At 44.2% G+C, this 17,273-nt stretch overlaps 1 protein-coding gene across 1 annotated transcript; it reads left to right on the top strand.

The window, feature by feature from the left end:
* Positions 1-565: 565 nt before the first annotated feature.
* Positions 566-17,273, top strand: LOC146969715 (cadherin-7-like). Its single transcript, XM_085804508.1, has 13 exons — positions 566-665; positions 1,255-1,424; positions 2,338-2,632; positions 3,714-3,833; positions 4,961-5,128; positions 5,773-5,960; positions 6,680-6,933; positions 8,878-9,014; positions 11,837-11,958; positions 12,075-12,192; positions 12,759-13,022; positions 15,433-15,634; positions 16,958-17,273. Exons 1-13 carry the CDS (start codon positions 566-568, stop codon positions 17,271-17,273), a joined length of 2,454 nt encoding a protein of 817 aa, XP_085660634.1.

The raw sequence follows: 17,273 nt of genomic DNA, 5'->3' as shown, positions 1-17,273 counted from the left end.
CTTACAAGAATGAATAAGAGATGTATCCGTTTAAAAACAAAAACTTTACTGAAGGAAAATCAATTTACATCCATCACTCCATAGAAAAACTGTGCTCCCTCTCACCGCTCTCATCCAAAACTGAGGCAGTCGGTGCCGTAATCTCTCTCTATTCTGCACGATATATATAGAACACATAGATCTAACATACAAACTTAGAAATAATGAAATACAATCTAAGTTTCCAACTCTGTTTTACATCTATCTATCTATGTATTTTACATATCTATGTATTATGGCTCCTACAGTGTATTTGATGAGTTTGATGAGGGAAACCAAGAAATCCCATAATGAGCCTCCGTAGCGTAGCTCTGAGCAGCTCACGGCTCTGCTCCGCCGTTCTAAAAATAGCTTGCACCCACATTTAAAGGTAACGAACCTACTGCTATGACTATAGGGGTTATATTATGGCAATGGGCCAATTTGACAAAATGTTGAACTATCCCTTTAACAGCTAATGTTAGCTAGTGTTGTTTTTTTTTACAGACATGTCAGACATTGGGATGGTTTGACGACTTCTGTCTCCATGGAGATGGAGCGTCTCTGTGTTCTGAGTGTGGCCGTCCTGCTGCTGAGGGAGGGGTCGGTCTGTGGCGCTGCAGCCCCCGGGGTGTCAGGAGGAGCAGGTAGGGGCAGAAATATGTGCCACCAGAAACTGAATTTGAATCATTTATATTTGAATTTGAATTGCTAAACTTGAATAATTGAATTGACAAATTGAATTTGAATCACATAATTTGAAATTGTATTGTTTAATTTGAATCATTGCATTGAAAAACTGTATCTGAATAATTTGAAATTGAAATCCAATGAAATTTGATCCTCACTGAAAATCCAACTCTCTCACAATTCAAATTCAGTTTTCAAAATTCAGATTCAATTTACTGTGACATAGGCTACACTCTCTCTACGAGCTCAGATAGATCCCTGGCTCAGATACACAGGCGAGAGGAGTCCTGTGTATCTGAGCTCGATTGCTCTTCCTTCGTCCTTCAAGTACCCGGATGTCTGTCACAGTAAAATGAAACATTATACTATTCAGAATCAGATACAGTTTTTCAATGCAATGATTAAAATTAAACAATAGCCTACAATTTCAAATTATGTGATTCAAATTCAAATTTTCAATTCAATTATTCAAGTTTAGCAATTCAAATTCAAATATGAATGATTCAAATTCAGTTTCTGGTGGCACATATTTCTGCCCATAAGCAGGAGGAGCAGGAGGAGGAGCAGCAGCAGCAGCAGGAGGAGCAGGAGGAGCAGGAAGAGGAGGAGGAGGAGGTGCTGGTGTCCCCAGACCGAGGAGCAGGAGGAGCTGGGTGTGGAACCAGTTCTTCATCCTGGAGGAGTTCACCGGAGACGAGCCGCTGTACGTGGGGAAGGTTTGTTCTTTCTTCTTTGTTTCTTCTTGTTTTATTATTATTTTATGTATTGATCACTGATCTATATTGTACGAAGGAGTATTAGGGCCAGCACAAAAAAAGAAAAAATCTGGCGCAAGAAAAAAAAAAAAAGTCAGGTAAAAAAAAAGAAAAGAAATCCGGCACAAGCAAAAAAAAAAAAAAAATTAGGTAAAAGAAATTTAAAAAATCCGTCACAAGAAAAAAGAAAAAATCCGACACAAGAAAATTAAAAAAAAATTTTGGTAAAAAAAAGGAAAAAAAAGAAGAAATTAACTTGAGTGAAAGTAAAAATATTTGTCTTGGAAATGTTTTCAAGTAAGAGTAATAAGTACCAAAGAAATCTAATACTCAAGTAAAGTACAAATCCTCTGGATATGTACTTAAGTACAGTAGGAGTAAAGTTACTCCGTTACTGTCCACCACTGGTCCACATGAGGGTGAGTATAGATAATGAGTGAAATTTGAATTTTGGGTGAACTATCCCTTTAACTAGTTCTTGTTGTAGTCTAGTCCGTCCTCAGCTGGTCTCCTCTGGTGGTTTAAAGGGATAGTATCATTTTTTTAAAGTGTGGTTGTATGATCTACAAATAGCCCCTAAGTACTTTAATTGCAGTAGAAGACTCTCTGCACTCCTCCCGTTAGCAACGCCAGCCCATAATAGCCCTGCCCAGAGATTTACAACACACAGTGTTGTGAACAGACCCAAAGAAACGGCCTATTTTCACGGCCTAAAAGAGGTTTTACAGGAAAAACACAGTTTTTATTTGGACCTAACCAACTGCTGATCGGTGGGCGCTAACCCTGGGCGGAGGGATACGGGAGCTGGTTAGGTCCAACCCCACTGTAAAAAAAATGCTACTACCCCTTTAACTAGTCCCCGGTGTCCCTGCAGCTCCACTCGGACCTGGATAAAGGTGACGGTCAGGTGCGCTACGTGCTGAGCGGCGACGGAGCGGCGTCCGTCTTCACGCTGGACGAGGCCACGGGGGACATCCACGCGTCGCGGCGGCTGGACCGGGAGCAGCAGCCGTTCTACCGGCTCAGGGCTCAGGCCCGGGACCGCGGCACCGGGCTACCGCTGGAGCCCGAGACCCACTTCACCATCAAGGTCCAAGACGTCAACGACAACCAGCCGCAGTTCCTGCACGGCCCCTACAGCGCCAGGGTGCCCGAGAGCGCCCCCATAGGTGAGTCTAGACCAGGACCAGGACTAGGAGCTCCCTATAGGTGAGTCTAGACCAGGACCAGGAGCGCCCCCCTAGGTGATTTACAACATACAGTGTTGTGAACAGACCCAAAGAAACGGCCTATTTTCACGGCCTAAAAGAGGTTTTACCTAAAAAAAAATACACAGTTCCATTGTTCACTATAATATAATTTTTTCCAGCCCTTCAAAGTGCAGGAAAAACACAGTTTTTATTTGGACCTAACCAACTGCTGATCGGTGGGCGCTAACCCTGGGCGGAGGGATACGTGAGTTGGTTAGGTCCAAATAAAAACTCTCTGAACTCTGGGCAGGGTTATTATGGGCTGGCGTTGCTAACGGGAGGAGTGCAGAGCGTCTTCTACTGCAATTAAAGTAGCCTACTTAGGGGCTATTTGTAGATCATACAACCCCACTTAAAAAAAAATGCTACTATCCCTTTAAGTTTAAAATAAGGTGGTTATCATCACACCATTTGACAAAGCTGTCTATTTTTAAGTAGGATGTGTGCTTGTCTCCAGTGATGTAACCTACAAGTGCAGAGTCAGGTGAGTCTAGACCTAGACCAGGACCAGAACCTAGACCAGGAGCTCCCTGTATATACATATACATATATGTATGATAAACCATGATGAGTACCAAGGGATGGGAATTTGTTTTTGTTAGTTTATACCATACCATACCATACCAACTTTATTTATAAAGCACTTTAAAAACCCAGTGGACCAAAGTGCTCTACAAAATCACACATAAAATATACAATTGGTATAAGACACAAAATGTACATAAAACATAACAGAATAAAATAATAAAGAATAAAATAAAGTGCATTTAAAATAACACTATATAAAACCAATAAAACAATTAAAACATAGCGCATAGGTAAATTAGTCGAACAATAAATAATTTATACTTCTTCCTACTCCTTTTTCAAATTTGTGGATATTTTGATTTGATGATACTTTTTATTTATGTATTTATCATTTTAGACACATTTGTTCTAAATAAATTCATTCATTAATTATTGGATGTTCAGGTTGATATGAGCTTGTTGTTGTTGTTAGGTACGTCCGTCCTGACCGTGGTGGCCTCGGATGCTGACGATCCAACTTACGGGAACTCTGCTCGGCTGGTTTACAGCATCCTGCAGGGTCAGCCGTACTTCTCTGTGGAGCCCAAGACAGGTGAGGGACACCTGGACTCACCTGGACTCACCTGGACACACACACGACGACTGTTGTCATGTTGTCACCAGATGTTTTCACTTGAACTGTAACGCCTCAGACCGTCGCCCCTCCCCCTCTGAAATGTTCACGGTTTTTAGAGACGAGGTGAATTAACACATCGTCCTGCTGCAGGCAAATCTGATTAAAATTAAAATGTGTGTGTCTGTGTGTGTGTGTGTGTGTGTGTGTGTGTGTGTGTGTGTGTGTGAGAAGCCCTAAATGCTGTGTGTATTTAAGCGTTGTGTATTAACGGCTGAGCATTAGTCACATGACTGGCATAGTGAGAAACATGCGACCATGAACTGAACTGTGATGTGAATAGTGTCACTCACTGTCTGCTGCTGCTGCTGTCTCAAAGGGCTTTACATCCCATCATAACAACATCCTCTGCCCTTTGACCCTCACATCCACTCAGGAAAAACTCCATAGAAAACCCTTTAACAGGGAAAACCAGGAGAAACCTCAGGAGGAGGAGAGGAGAGAGGAGCCCATATGTAACTCTGCTGCACTCTGAATGGTCGTTATTAAAGGGATAGTTCAACATTTTGTCAAACTGGCCCATCACCATAATCCCTATAGTCATAGCAGTAGGTTCGTTACCTTTAATTGTCGGTGCAAGCTGTTTTTAGAACGGCGGAGCAGAGCCGTGAGCTGCTCAGAGCTACGCTACGGAGGCTCATTATGGGATTTCTTGGTTTTCCTCATCAAACTCATCAAATACACAATCCAACAACTCCACAATGCTCTGGTGGACAAGTTGTGAGCTGCACATTCACCACGCTATGAGATAATAACACAACGTTACCACACAGAGTTGTTTTAGAGGGAAATACAGAGACTGATGATGAAAAACTGTCCCTGAGGGCAACACGCATCAGTGGTTTTGCATGAATTTCCCTCTAAAACAACTCTGTCTGGTAACGTTGTGTTATTATCTCATAGCGTGGTGAATGTGCAGCTCACAACTTGTCCACCAGAGCGTTGTGGAGTTGTTGGATTGTGTATTTGATGAGTTTGAAAAGGGTCTTCCAGGTCTTACCTGTCCTCCCTGTCCTCCTGTCTTACCTGTCCTACCTGTCCTCCAGGTGTGGTGCGTACGGCTCACCTGGGTCTGGACCGGGAGGTGCAGGACCAGTACCTGGTGGTGGTCCAGGCCAAAGACATGGTTGGTCAGATGGGAGGTCTGTCAGGAACCACCTCCGTTACCGTGACGCTGACGGACGTCAACGACAACCCTCCTCACTTCCCTCGCAGTAAGTCTCACCTTTATATGTATAAAGGACGAATCTCCTTGTTGTTTACAACTACTTACGGGTAGAAAACCAGCATGAGAACAATAGTGACGGACGAGAGTTTCTCTATATATATATTTAATTTTTCTAACCGTTTAGACTAATCTGATGTTTGTAAAGTCTATAAAACCAATGATTGGACAAACATTACTATTTACGTGTGCACATTTTTGTAATTAGTCATGGTTAGCATAGATTAGCCGGGCTAACGGTTAGCTACCTGTTTAACTTTAATAACTCAGTGACTCAATAAACGCTCCATGAAAGAATATTTTCTCCAGCGGATATCTGAGTTCCAACATGACTGAGCTAACTGGAGTAGTTTCATGTCGTGTCCCACAACGGGAGGGTTTTAACAGCTGACGTCCTGCTGTTAGCTTAGCTACTGCTGTTAGCTTTCAGATTTGTCTAAACGGTGATAGGGCGTGAAAAATATGATATATAGCTAAACTCTTGTTCGTTACTATTGATCTCATTCAAATTACAGCTGGTTTTCTACCAGGAAGTAGAATGTAAACAACAAGGCGATTCGGTCTATACTGTATCTACGTATACCCCCAGACCCTCAGACCCTGAGACCCTCAGGATGTCCCTGTCCCCCACAGAGAGCTACCGGGTCACCGTTCCAGAGTCGGCTGCGGTGTCGTCTGTGGTGGCTCGGATCAAAGCTGTGGATCTGGACCTGGGTCTGAACGCTGAGATGGACTACAGGGTCCTGGACGGGGACGGACCGGGGACCTTCAGGGTCCTCACCGACCCACTCACACAGGAAGGACTGGTCGTCCTGCACAAGGTACCGGTCCATTACCCCAAGGACTGAACACACTCTACCAGCTGGAGGGGCTTGGTATTATGGTCTGTCCAGTCAGGTCAGCTGGGGACGTCCTTGTCCCTTGTCCTTCGGCCTTCCTTCTTCCTTCCTTCGGCCTTCCTTCTTCCTTCCTTCGGCCTTCCTTCTTCCTTCCTTCCTCCTTCCTTCGGCCCTCCTTCGTCCTTCCCTCGGCCTTCCTTCGGCCCTCCTTCGGCCTTCCTTCCTCCTTCCCTCGGCCTTCCTTCTTCCTTCCTTCCTCCTTCCCTCGGCCTTCCTTCGGCCTTCCTTCCTCCTTCCCTCGGCCTTCCTTCTTCCTTCCTTCCTCCTTCCCTCGGCCTTCCTTCGGCCTTCCTTCCTCCTTCCCTCGGCCTTCCTTCTTCCTTCCTTCGGCCTTCCTTCTTCCTTCCTTCGGCCTTCCTTCTTCCTTCCTTCGGCCTTCCTTCTTCCTTCCTTCGGCCCTCCTTCTTCCTTCCTTTGGCCTTCCTTCTTCCTTCCTTCGGCCTTCCTTCTTCCCTCCTTCGTCCCTCCTTCGTCTCTCCTTCGTCTCTCCTTCATCCCTCCTTCATCCCTCCTTCGTCTCTCCTTCTTCCCTCCTTCTTCCCTCCTTCGTCTCTCCTTCGTCTCTCCTTCATCCCTCCTTCTTCCCTCCTTCTTCCCTCCTTCTTCCCTCCTTTAAACCGGTTTCCTTCTGCTCCATCCAGGCTCTGGACTTTGAGACCAAATCCAGCTTCACTCTCCGTGTGGAGGCGTCCAACCGCTACGTGGACACGCGCTTCCTGTCCGCGGGTCCGTTCAGCGACGTGGCGACGGTGCTTCTGCTGGTGGAAGACGTGGACGAGGCGCCGGTCTTCTCCTCGGCCGTCAGCCACATGGAGGTGTCCGAGGCGGCGGCCGTCGGCACCGACGTCGGGTCGGTGTCGGCTCGCGACCCCGACAGAACCGAGAGTCCTGTCAGGTAAACACGTCTGTGACTCCGCCTCTCCCTGTCTGTGACCGTCAGTGGCGGCCCTACCCTGTTAAACATAACATTATTTGCCAGCTATGAGCCCATGTGTCGCTGATGCTTTAAACCCTGAAAGGACGCAGTAAACGCACTATCCATGCATCCCAGGTAGCCTACACACAACACATTAAGTGTTAAAATCACAATCAGGGCAAGAAACCAGGACTTAGCAGAAAAAACGAGGACTGAAGTTGGTTTTCATCAAAAAGCAAAATCATTATGTACATTTTCAGACATGAACAGGAATCTTAAAGCGAAATTCCGGCGTAAGTGTAAACCATGGTCAAACACACCGTAACACCGAGTTAGACCCCCCCTCGAGAGATCAATTTGCCCGACCGCTACATTCACGAGATCCACCAACTTCAGCAAATACCGCAATATCGCCACACACGGCGCTCTCCGGATCCACTGTCTGACCGCAACCAAAACGCCACCATTTGCCCAAAATAATGCTCAGAACTGCACCAAATGTCATCAATAGTACACACAGGGTCCCAGCACGTAGTACGAGTTGTCAAACATCTGCTAGCTTTGCCTGTTTTCTTTAGCAAGGAGATGCAACTCAACTCACCTACTTCTCCTCCTGGAGCCGCTCGTTGGTGAGGAAGCCCTGACGAGTCGATCACCGAGTGCACCGGCAAAAAACGTAAATTTAAAAATGCTCATTTGCGCCTATATCGTGGCCAGCACTCGATAATAATAGTTATAAAGTGATATGCAAGATAAAAAAAAAAAAACTCTGATTGTATTTCCATGAGGTAATTGTTGATTGAGCTGCGGAACTCCGGTGCACTCGGTGATCGACTCGTCAGGGCTTCCTCACCAACAAGCGGCTCCAGGAGGAGAAGTAGGTGAGTTGAGTTGCATCTCCTTGCTAAAGAAAACAGGCAAAGCTAGCAGATGTTTGACAACTCGTACTACGTGCTGGGACCCTGTGTGTACTATTGATGACATTTGGTGCAGTTCTGAGCATTATTTTGGGCAAATGGTGGCGTTTTGGTTGCGGTCAGACAGTGGATCCGGAGAGCGCTGTGTGTGGCGATATTGCGGTATTTGCTGAAGTTGGTGGATCTCGTGAATGTAGCGGTCGGGCAAATTGATCTCTCGAGGGGGGGTCTAACTCTGTGTTACGGTGTGTTTGACCATGGTTTACACTTACGCCGGAATTTCGCTTTAACACAATAAAAACCTACAGGCTTTAACAATATTCTGAATTTAAATTGGCAACAAAAGTAACGAGAGCAAAGTGCTCCGCGTTATTTCAGCACCACGACCACGGACAAGGAAAGGACGAGACATGCGGACAGACAGACGTCTACAGGTGCTGATCCTGTCGGTGCTGCGGTGCTGGAGCAGCAGACAGACAGCTGTCTCCTCCATTAGTAAAATCTGTAAATAAGCTGTGAATAATGTCACATTTTAGTTGTGCTCTCGCTGTGTTTTATTTCTCTGTTAAGTTAGGACGTACTCATAGATCGCCTGTTTGGAGGCATTTTAACCCGAGGGAAAACAGAAAGAGGAGGAAAGTGATTGACAGACGTCACCTGGGCGCACGTCAGGAGGAAAGCAGGAAAAACAAAAGGACATTAGAAGCGCTAAGAGAAAAGGAATAATACTAGGAGAAGGAAAACGAGGGTCTATTGATAGTTTGCGGGCCATTTTCAAAGGTAAACCTACGTTGTTATTGATATTTCCTGCCATATTATTAATTAGGAGCGATTAGTAGGCTACCGTCGCGGTGTGGCATGATACGCGCATCAGTGGTTGTAGAGCGGATCAGGGGTCGAGTCTGTGACTACACATAGGTAAGGCCGCCTATGGTGACCGTATCTGCATAGCGGTCTGTCGGTGACTCTGTCTGTGACTCTGTCTGTGACTCTGTCTGTGCTGCAGCTTCTCCATAGAGCAGCGTTCAGACCAGCAGAGCTTCTTCACCATCGACAGCCGGTCCGGTCTGATCAGAACCAACCGGCCTCTGGACCGAGAGACCAGCGCCTCGCACAACATCACCGTCCTCGCCACCGAGAGCCGTGAGTCTGGCTCCTCGTGTGTCAGCTGATGTCACTTCATTTCATTTCATTAGTGTGAATGCTGAAAGTGTGAATGCTGAAAGCATTCACACTATTGTTCTTCTGTTCGGCCATTTTCTTCCGCCTTTTTACGGTCTTCTTCTAGTCCTTCATACTTTGTGCTATTTCAACAATTCATATATCAAAACGTGCAGCTTTTTCTGGACTTTATCGGATGTATTCAAATTTTTCATACTTTTTATACTTTTTCAAATATTTAACTTTTTCTGATTTTTTTCAGCTTTATAATGTGTGTGTGTTGCGTCTAACGAGCAGAGCTAGAGTGGTGCCAGAGTGGAGAGAGGCAAAAAAACATTCTAGAGTTTTTCTGGCTAAACTGTCAGCACGGCCACAAATTAAACTCTAGACAAATTATTTTCTCCAGTTTTGTAGCCACACTTGTCTTCTGGCTAAAATTCTGGTCAAAAATGCAAAGAGACTTAGATAATAATTTAAAATATTTTTTAAATGCAGCCAGGGAGCTCTCTGCTCTCATTCAGCCCAATGCATTTTTTTCACAGCAGCAGGAGAAGGAGCTCAACTTTGTAACTTGCTGTTAAGTGCTTTTTAATTCGTTTTAATTCACCAAAAAATAGTCACAGGTCACAAAAAAGTCCTCTACTTACTTGTTGTGGCTCATTTATACTATTTTCTGCTTTTTTTTAAAGCATCATTGAAAAATCTCACATTCATCAAAGTCTCAACCTCTCTTCTCTCACAACTCTGTCTGTAGTCCAGTTGGTAAGGTGGCCGCTTGCCAACCCCAAGGTCACTAGTTTGAATCCAGGCTGAGCAATCTTGTTATGTGATGTTGAATTCTGCTCCCCTCCCCCACCCTCAATTGGTTACAGGTGTTCGTTAAGAGACGCATTAATTGCTACTGCCACCGTTTGCAGCACATCATCACATTACAATGGCAACATGCTTATGTCTGTGCTCTCTGTGGCGAAGCGGCAGAGTAAAGGTTTAGTGATCATGAGGTTGTGGGTTCGATTCCTAGTTCAAATCTTGCCTCAACAACAATTATAGTGAATTATTTTCCCAGTCGTCCTCTGTTGACTTCTGATAACTTGCTTCATGTTGAAACTGCTGCTCTCAGCCTGAAATTCACAGACATTTTCATTCTAAGTCATTCAAGCTTGACTCTCAAGCTTTCTTGGTGTTGACACAGTGTGTTTCCAACAGGTGCAGCTTTGGGCTCGTTAACTTCAGAGTGAGACAGAGTGCAGATCATTAACAGACAACAGTCTCTGTAACTGTGTGTATACCATAGACTGTAAAAAGAATGGACGTAGCGTCCGTGACGTCACCCATTGGTTTTGGGGAGTCGTTTTTGTGACTCAAATATGGCGGCCTGAACAGCGCCATGTTGGATTGGCCGGCCGAGAACCCGCCCACTGGCCTCGAAGCAGCTGTCCACGGAGCTGCTCGGACCTGTCACTCAACGTTTCTGCGCCCTAATTGGCCAGAATTTTAACCTAATAACAGTAAAACGGTAGAGTTAAAAAAAAATTCACCCCCCTCAGAGTGTGTGCGGGGGTAGAAACTATCGATTGAGACGAAAAAACGTTCTGACACCAGGCTTTTAACATGTTTACTGAGGATGTAAAGTCGGCGATTTTAACATGGGGGTCTATGGGGAATGCTCCCTTCTGACACCAGCCCCCAGAGGAATCCCAGGGGATTGCAGTTTTTTGAACGCGGAAGTGAGCTTCACTTCTCAGACCGACAACTACCCCCTTGGTGTACACTGTGGCTTTGAGGCAGAGTGAAAGTCTACTGACCATGAGGTTGTCGGTTCGATTCCTACCTCGGTCAAACATTTGTATGGTGATCACTGCTTGCACTATTTGCTAATTCTGCAACAGCGTTCAGCTGCTTTCAGCATTCACACCATTTCCATTCTTGGAAATGCTTTTTCTAGTTTCATTTCATTTTCGATTTATTTCATTCATGGTATGTACATTCTCACATAGTTGCACATATACATAGTGTACACTTTTTCACCATGAATGAAAAGGAGCAGGATGAAGAAAACTTATAGTAGCTGCCCCTCTCTGTTGTTACAAATTACATTGGCTTACTTCAACACCAATATTATTCTCTGTTTCAAAATATTAAAGATGATGAAACATAGTAATGACAAAAAAATAAATAATTAACGGTAGACACCACTCTTCTATCTATCTATCTTTTTCTTTTTTTTCCTTCTTTTTCTCTTTCTCCTTCTTCTTTTTTGTAGATGCTTATCTTTTCTTTTTTAAACATTTTCTTAAACAGACATACTTGTACAACTTTTCAATTCCTTGCTTTGTGAATGCCATACTTTTTACACCTGCAACAGAAATACACATTTGTTTTAAGCTTAACCTTGCAAATGAATGTTTAAAATCAAACTTCAGTCTGTTGTCCCCTTCCTCCAATTTAAACAAGCTTTGTAAATGTTCTGGTAATGATCTGTTCTTTGCTTTAAACATTTTTAGGGTCTGTAATTCTATTATATCGGCCACTTTCAACAAACCTGCAGAAATAAAAAATCTATTTGAGGGATCTCTAAGACAAACTTAACCTTATTCAAAATATAGATACTCTTTGCCACCTTGGCTTTTACAGATGCTATGTGGTTTTTCCATGTCAACGCCCAAAAACCTAAACACAGACACTCTTTCGATACTCTCTCCTGCAAATGAAAGTTCAATTTCATCCTTTTTTCGATTTGTAAAAACCATAAATTTACTTCCTGTGTGGACCAGATGTGTCTGACAGATGTGTTGTTGTGTCAGTGGATCCTTCTCAGGTGGGGAAAGCCGTGGTTCTGGTCTCTGTGACGGACGTCAACGACAACGCTCCGACCTTCGCCACGGAGTATCAGCTGCTGGTCTGTGAGGACAGCAGACCTGGACAGGTAGACGCGTCTGTCTGTCTGTAGCTCTGTCTGTGACTCTGTGTCTGTGACTCAAGGTCTTTGCCTAACCCTTTAAGGTTCACGACTTCACGCTGTGTTTGACCTTTGACCTTCAGATCATTGAGACTCTTAGCGCCGTGGACCGCGACGAGCCAGAGGACGGCCATCACTTCCTGTTCTCACTGGCCGCCGAGGCTGCTGGGAACCTCAACTTCACCCTGAGAGACAACAAAGGTACAGTCCACCTTAAAAGGTTCACCATCAACCATTACAGTCCACCTTAAAAGGTTCACCTTCAACCATACAACGGCGGAGCAGAGCCGTGAGCTGCTCAGAGCTACGCTACCGAGGCTCATTATGGGATTTCTTGGTTTTTCCCTCATCAAACTCATCAAATACACAATCCAACAACTCCACAACGCTCTGGTGGACAAGTTGTGAGCTGCACATTCACCACGCTATGAGATAATAACACAACGTTACCACACAGAGTTGTTTTAGAGGGAAATTCATGCAAAACCGCTGATGCACGTTGCCTTCAGGGACAGTTTTTCATCAACAGTTGTATTGGATTGTGTATTTGATGAGTTTGATGAGGGAAACCAAGAAATCCCATAATGAGCCTCCGTAGCGTAGCTCTGAGCAGCTCACGGCTCTGCTCCGCCGTTCAAAAAACAGCTTGCACCGACAATTAAAGGTAATGAACCTACTGCTACGACTATTGGGATTATGACAATGGGCCTATTTGACTAAATGTTGAACTATCCCTTTAAGAATGAGTCTTGTCTCCGTCTCCCCAGACAACACGGTGTCGGTGCTGAGTGGTGGTGGTGGTTTCCATGGTTTCCGGCAGCAGGATCAGTGGCTCCACCTCCTGACCGTGGTGATCTCCGACGGCGACCGTCCGTCCCTCAGCAGCACCAACACGTTGTCCGTCGCCGTCTGCGACTGCGACCGCCACGGACGCCGCCGGTCCTGCGGCCGCCGTCCGGCGTCCTCGCTGCTGCTGGCGGTCGGCCTCAACGCCACCGCCGCCGTCCTCGCCTGTGTCCTCACGCTGCTGGGTACGACCAAAGACGCATATGCACGTGCAGACCATATGTGACCCGTTCTATCAAAATGAGTCGCATGTCGCAACGTTCTATTTTTAGATAATCAGCTGATAACGTGGAAAACCCATAGAAAATCAAAAGATTTTTTACCCTAATTTCAAAGCAATGACATTCAAAAACAATCTCCCAAAGTTTCACAGTCCAGATAATTGAGAAAAGGCATGTAAATGATGATTAAAGTTGACTTGCAACTTAAACCCTCTGAAAATGAGTGTTGCTTCGGTGCAAAACATGAAATATCTCCTGAACCGTTCATGATAGAGACGAGCTGTAAACTGCATCTGAATCGCGGGATTCTCCGCTTTCCGACGGTCATTGAATGTTGCCTCTATGATGAGCAGGGACGGGTACAGAAACAGATGCTAAACCGAGTAGCATCGACGCTAACAGAGCGTATAGCATCGACGCTAACAGAGCGTAGCATTGATGCTAACAGAGTGTAGCATCGATGCTAAACCGAGTAGCATCGACGCTAACAGAGTGTAGCAACGATGCTAAACTGAGTTTCATCGACGCTAACAGAGTGTAGCAACGATGCTAAACCGAGTAGCATCGACGCTAACAGAGTGTAGCAACGATGCTAAACCGAACGTAGCATCGACACAACGCTTGCACATGTTTTACAAAACGTCAACAAAACATGACAACTTCTGAACCGTTTATGATAGAGACGAGCTGTAAAAAGCATCTGAATGGTGAGATTCTCTGCTTTCCGAGGGTCATTGAATGGTGTCTCGCTAGATCGCTATGACAACAAGGGACCGTATAGGGTGCGTGTAATCACGTGGTACAGGAACAGATGCCAGAGTCACTGGCAAAAACTTTAAATGCAATTTTCTCAGGTTTTAGAACGGAATAAGAGAGTAGGAGATCGTAATTCAAATGGCCACATCTAGAAAACCATCAAATGTATGACTTTGACTAGGGAATCATTTTAAAGCTTATTTTCTAATCTTTCCATTGATACCAAAATCTCAACTTTGACATTTGGGTCACTGTGACTCATTTTGATGGATCGGGTCACATATGGTTGTATATAGGCGTTCCGGGGGTGGAGTAAGAGGTGTGTTCACGTGTGCACCATTCTTGGGTCCGGTGTGATTTATCAAAGGGAAATTGCGGAGAGTTGTGCTGCGTACGCACAGTTTGATAGATCTGAAAAAGATGTAAATATCTTGGGTGTACGCCATTTTCGTCTTTTCGCCGTACGCAAAAATTTGTTGGCAGTTTTACACCCTCTTTGATAAATTAGGCCCCTGATGTCATTTTAGTCACAGAAGTCCAGAGAAAGACGGTAAAACAATACCACATCACCATGACAACATATTGTCACGTGTATTGTTTTGCCTCGTGCTGACGGACCACTTGTTTACATAGAGGCTTGTTAGCCGTTACGTGCAGCGGCTGTCGTCCGTCTGCCGTCTGCCCAATTTCAGGTGAATGCAGCATGAAAAATACCATTGAGTTGCTTAAGATATAGTACAACCACAACACTAGATGGGAGGAATTCCTACACAATGTACCTTTAAACTGAAACTGATTATTTTTGTCATGCTAAATATGACTGTTAGTAGTGTAAATATTTAATGTTATCATAAGAAAATATAAACATCTCACTTTCATCTACCTACAGATTGTATAAATCCACACACACGTTCACAGACGAGGTGGTGACGGTTGGCCACGCCCATTTAGAGAGACAGGAAGTGAAACCATTTCTATCATTGGAGCCTCTCATGGAGTATCTTTCCATTTATTGAATATCTTTGGTACGCCCTCGCCGATATACGACCTGCACGCCGACGAGTGGCTTCACTCAGACACTGTCTCACCTTGATGATGATGATGATGATGATGATGATGATGATGAAATTCTTTATTCAGAAAAAAACAAATAGTCCAGTAATTTTAAGCCAAAAAAGGAAATTTAAAGTGGTTTCTTGTCGGTTGACCAATGGAGTCAAGTCATTCCAATTTTCATGCTGGTATTCATAAGATTGACATAGCCTAACCATGACATAACAGCTGTCATAAACATCAATGAATACTTATGACAGCTGTGGTTAAGTGTCATTCAGTAAGTTATGTCACTTTTGATGCAAAGTTGACATTGTTTGAGATGTTTTTGTTCTGACAACTTGACATAAAGACAATTTAAACTGTCATAGCAGACCTGATTGCCAAACTTTAAAAAATTATGTCAAGTTCTCATAACAAGGACATCTCAAATAATGTCAACAGCTGTCATAAGTATTCACTGATGTTTATGACAGCTGTTATGTCAATCTTATGAATACCTATTCAAGTAAAGCGTTACCAACAAAACAAAACTAACCTTCCTCCTCTCTCTCTCCTTCCTCAGGTGTTGTCATGGTAATGGCGGCCGTCAGACACCGGAGGCGGCGGCGGTGGGGGGCGTCTCCGAGGACGGACGACGACTACGAGCGGGAGATCAGAGAGAACATCGTCCGCTACGACGACGAAGGCGGCGGCGAGGAAGACACCGAGGCCTTCGACATGTCGGCCCTGAGGCACCCGACGCCCCCAACCCAGTCCAACCCAGGGTTGCTACGCAAGTATGGAAAGTATGGAATTAGATTTTATACATTTCCAGGTCTTTAAAAGTCTGGAAAATGGAAACTATTGTATGGAAATATATTTATTTTATTTATCTTATCTTGGTTTGGTCTTATCTGAAGTTATCTGGGTTAATTATTTTGTAGGGGTGGGAGAAAAAAATCGATTCACATATATATCGCGATATCTTTTTTGACGATTTATTTTGAAAAAATCGATTTATTTTAGAAAAAAATCGATTTTTTGTTTGAAACTTTTTATTTTATTTTTTTTTTTTACTTTTTTTTTTTTTTTTTTTTAAATTTTTAAAAAAATATTGTGCAATGTGCATTTGTTCGCCTTTTTTACATCCAGAGAGTCCAGGTTTTGAAAAGGGTTCAAGTTCACTTTATAATGGAGTATGTTAATTTCTAGGCTCCTACAGTATTTGTGTGCAGATAAATGTTAAAAATGCTAAAGACTAAAAATCATAGAGAGAATCGCCAATATCGTAGAATCGCAATTTAAATCGAATCGCCATCCCAAAAATCGTAGAAGAATCGAATCGGGAGAAAAGCGTATCGTCCCAGCCCTAGTATTTTGTATGCGCTATTGTACCTATAGCTACAATCTCCTGGAAATGATTTGGTTGCATAATGGCACATACACATTCAGAATAATGAAAACAAATGATAAATTCTTTGCTTTTTTATATATTATGCACGTCTACAGGTATTTACTTAACCCTTGATTCTGGGAGAGAAGTGTCCACGGAGAAAACGCCATAAAAATAGTATACCTTCATATTTTTTTCCAGATTTTTTTGCATAGATCTTCTAGTGTACTTCTCCTCTGTTGATCCATACCAAATATTCAAGTAATTTCAGACTTTTAACCCCTTAAATGCCCGTATATAGGGTCCTATGAAAAAAAAGGGCTAAAAACGCACACAAAAAGGGGGGTATTTTCAATATAATGAATGCAAACTGAATATGTTGGGTGGGGATTTTACCGGGCTTGGACATGTCAAAAAAAATTGGAAAAAAATATGAGTGTGACTTTGTTTAGTTGGGGTAGTTAGTGTAACGCCCCAATTTTTTTTTTTTTTTTATTCCAAAATTTGTGAAAAATTATGGCTTTTCACCAAATTTGATGGCAATAACTGTAACCAATGCAAGACAATCAAGGGTTGAAAAATGAAAATGGACACTTTTGTCCGTATCAGATACAAGGGTTAAATATCACAAATTATTTGATTTTCTTTTACCGAGAAGTCTGGAAATTAGGGTCTGGAAAAAGTAGTGTGGAATTTGGACATTTCAAATGTGTAGGACCCCTGGGAACCAGAACCAGAACCAGGACCAGAACCAGGACCGGCTGCTGCAGGACTTCATCAGGGACCGGCTGGCCGAGGCCGACCTGGACCTGACGGCGCCGCCCTTCGACTCGCTGCAGACCTTCGCCTTCGAAGGCAGCAGCAGCAGCCGGTCGTCGACGGCGGCGGCGGCGTCGCTCTGCTCGCTGGCCTCGTCGCTGGAGTCGGAGTCGGAGGAGCAGAACTACGACTTCCTGAGGGACTGGGGGCCCAAGTTCAGGAGGCTGGCCGACCTGTACGGGGACCGGGAGGGGGGCGGGGCCTCGTCGTAG

Source organism: Trachurus japonicus, chromosome 17 (genome assembly GCF_045865225.1).
Source record: "Trachurus japonicus isolate A0001 chromosome 17, Traja_1.0".
In the NCBI taxonomy this organism is placed as follows: domain Eukaryota; kingdom Metazoa; phylum Chordata; class Actinopteri; order Carangiformes; family Carangidae; genus Trachurus; species Trachurus japonicus.
Note: the sequence above shows the minus strand (reverse complement) of the source record. Positions and strands in the feature narration are given on the sequence as shown.

What these genes read in the sequence shown, in the direction of transcription:
- LOC146969715 (XM_085804508.1), top strand. Translation starts at nt 566, where the DNA reads ATGGAGATGGAGCGTCTCTGTGTTCTGAGTGTGGCCGTCCTGCTGCTG. An exon ending in CGGGGTGTCAGGAGGAGCAG is followed by an intron (nt 666 to 1,254) that starts GTAGGGGCAGAA and finishes GCCCATAAGCAG; the next exon opens with GAGGAGCAGGAGGAGGAGCA. An exon ending in CACCCTGAGAGACAACAAAG is followed by an intron (nt 12,193 to 12,758) that starts GTACAGTCCACC and finishes CCGTCTCCCCAG; the next exon opens with ACAACACGGTGTCGGTGCTG.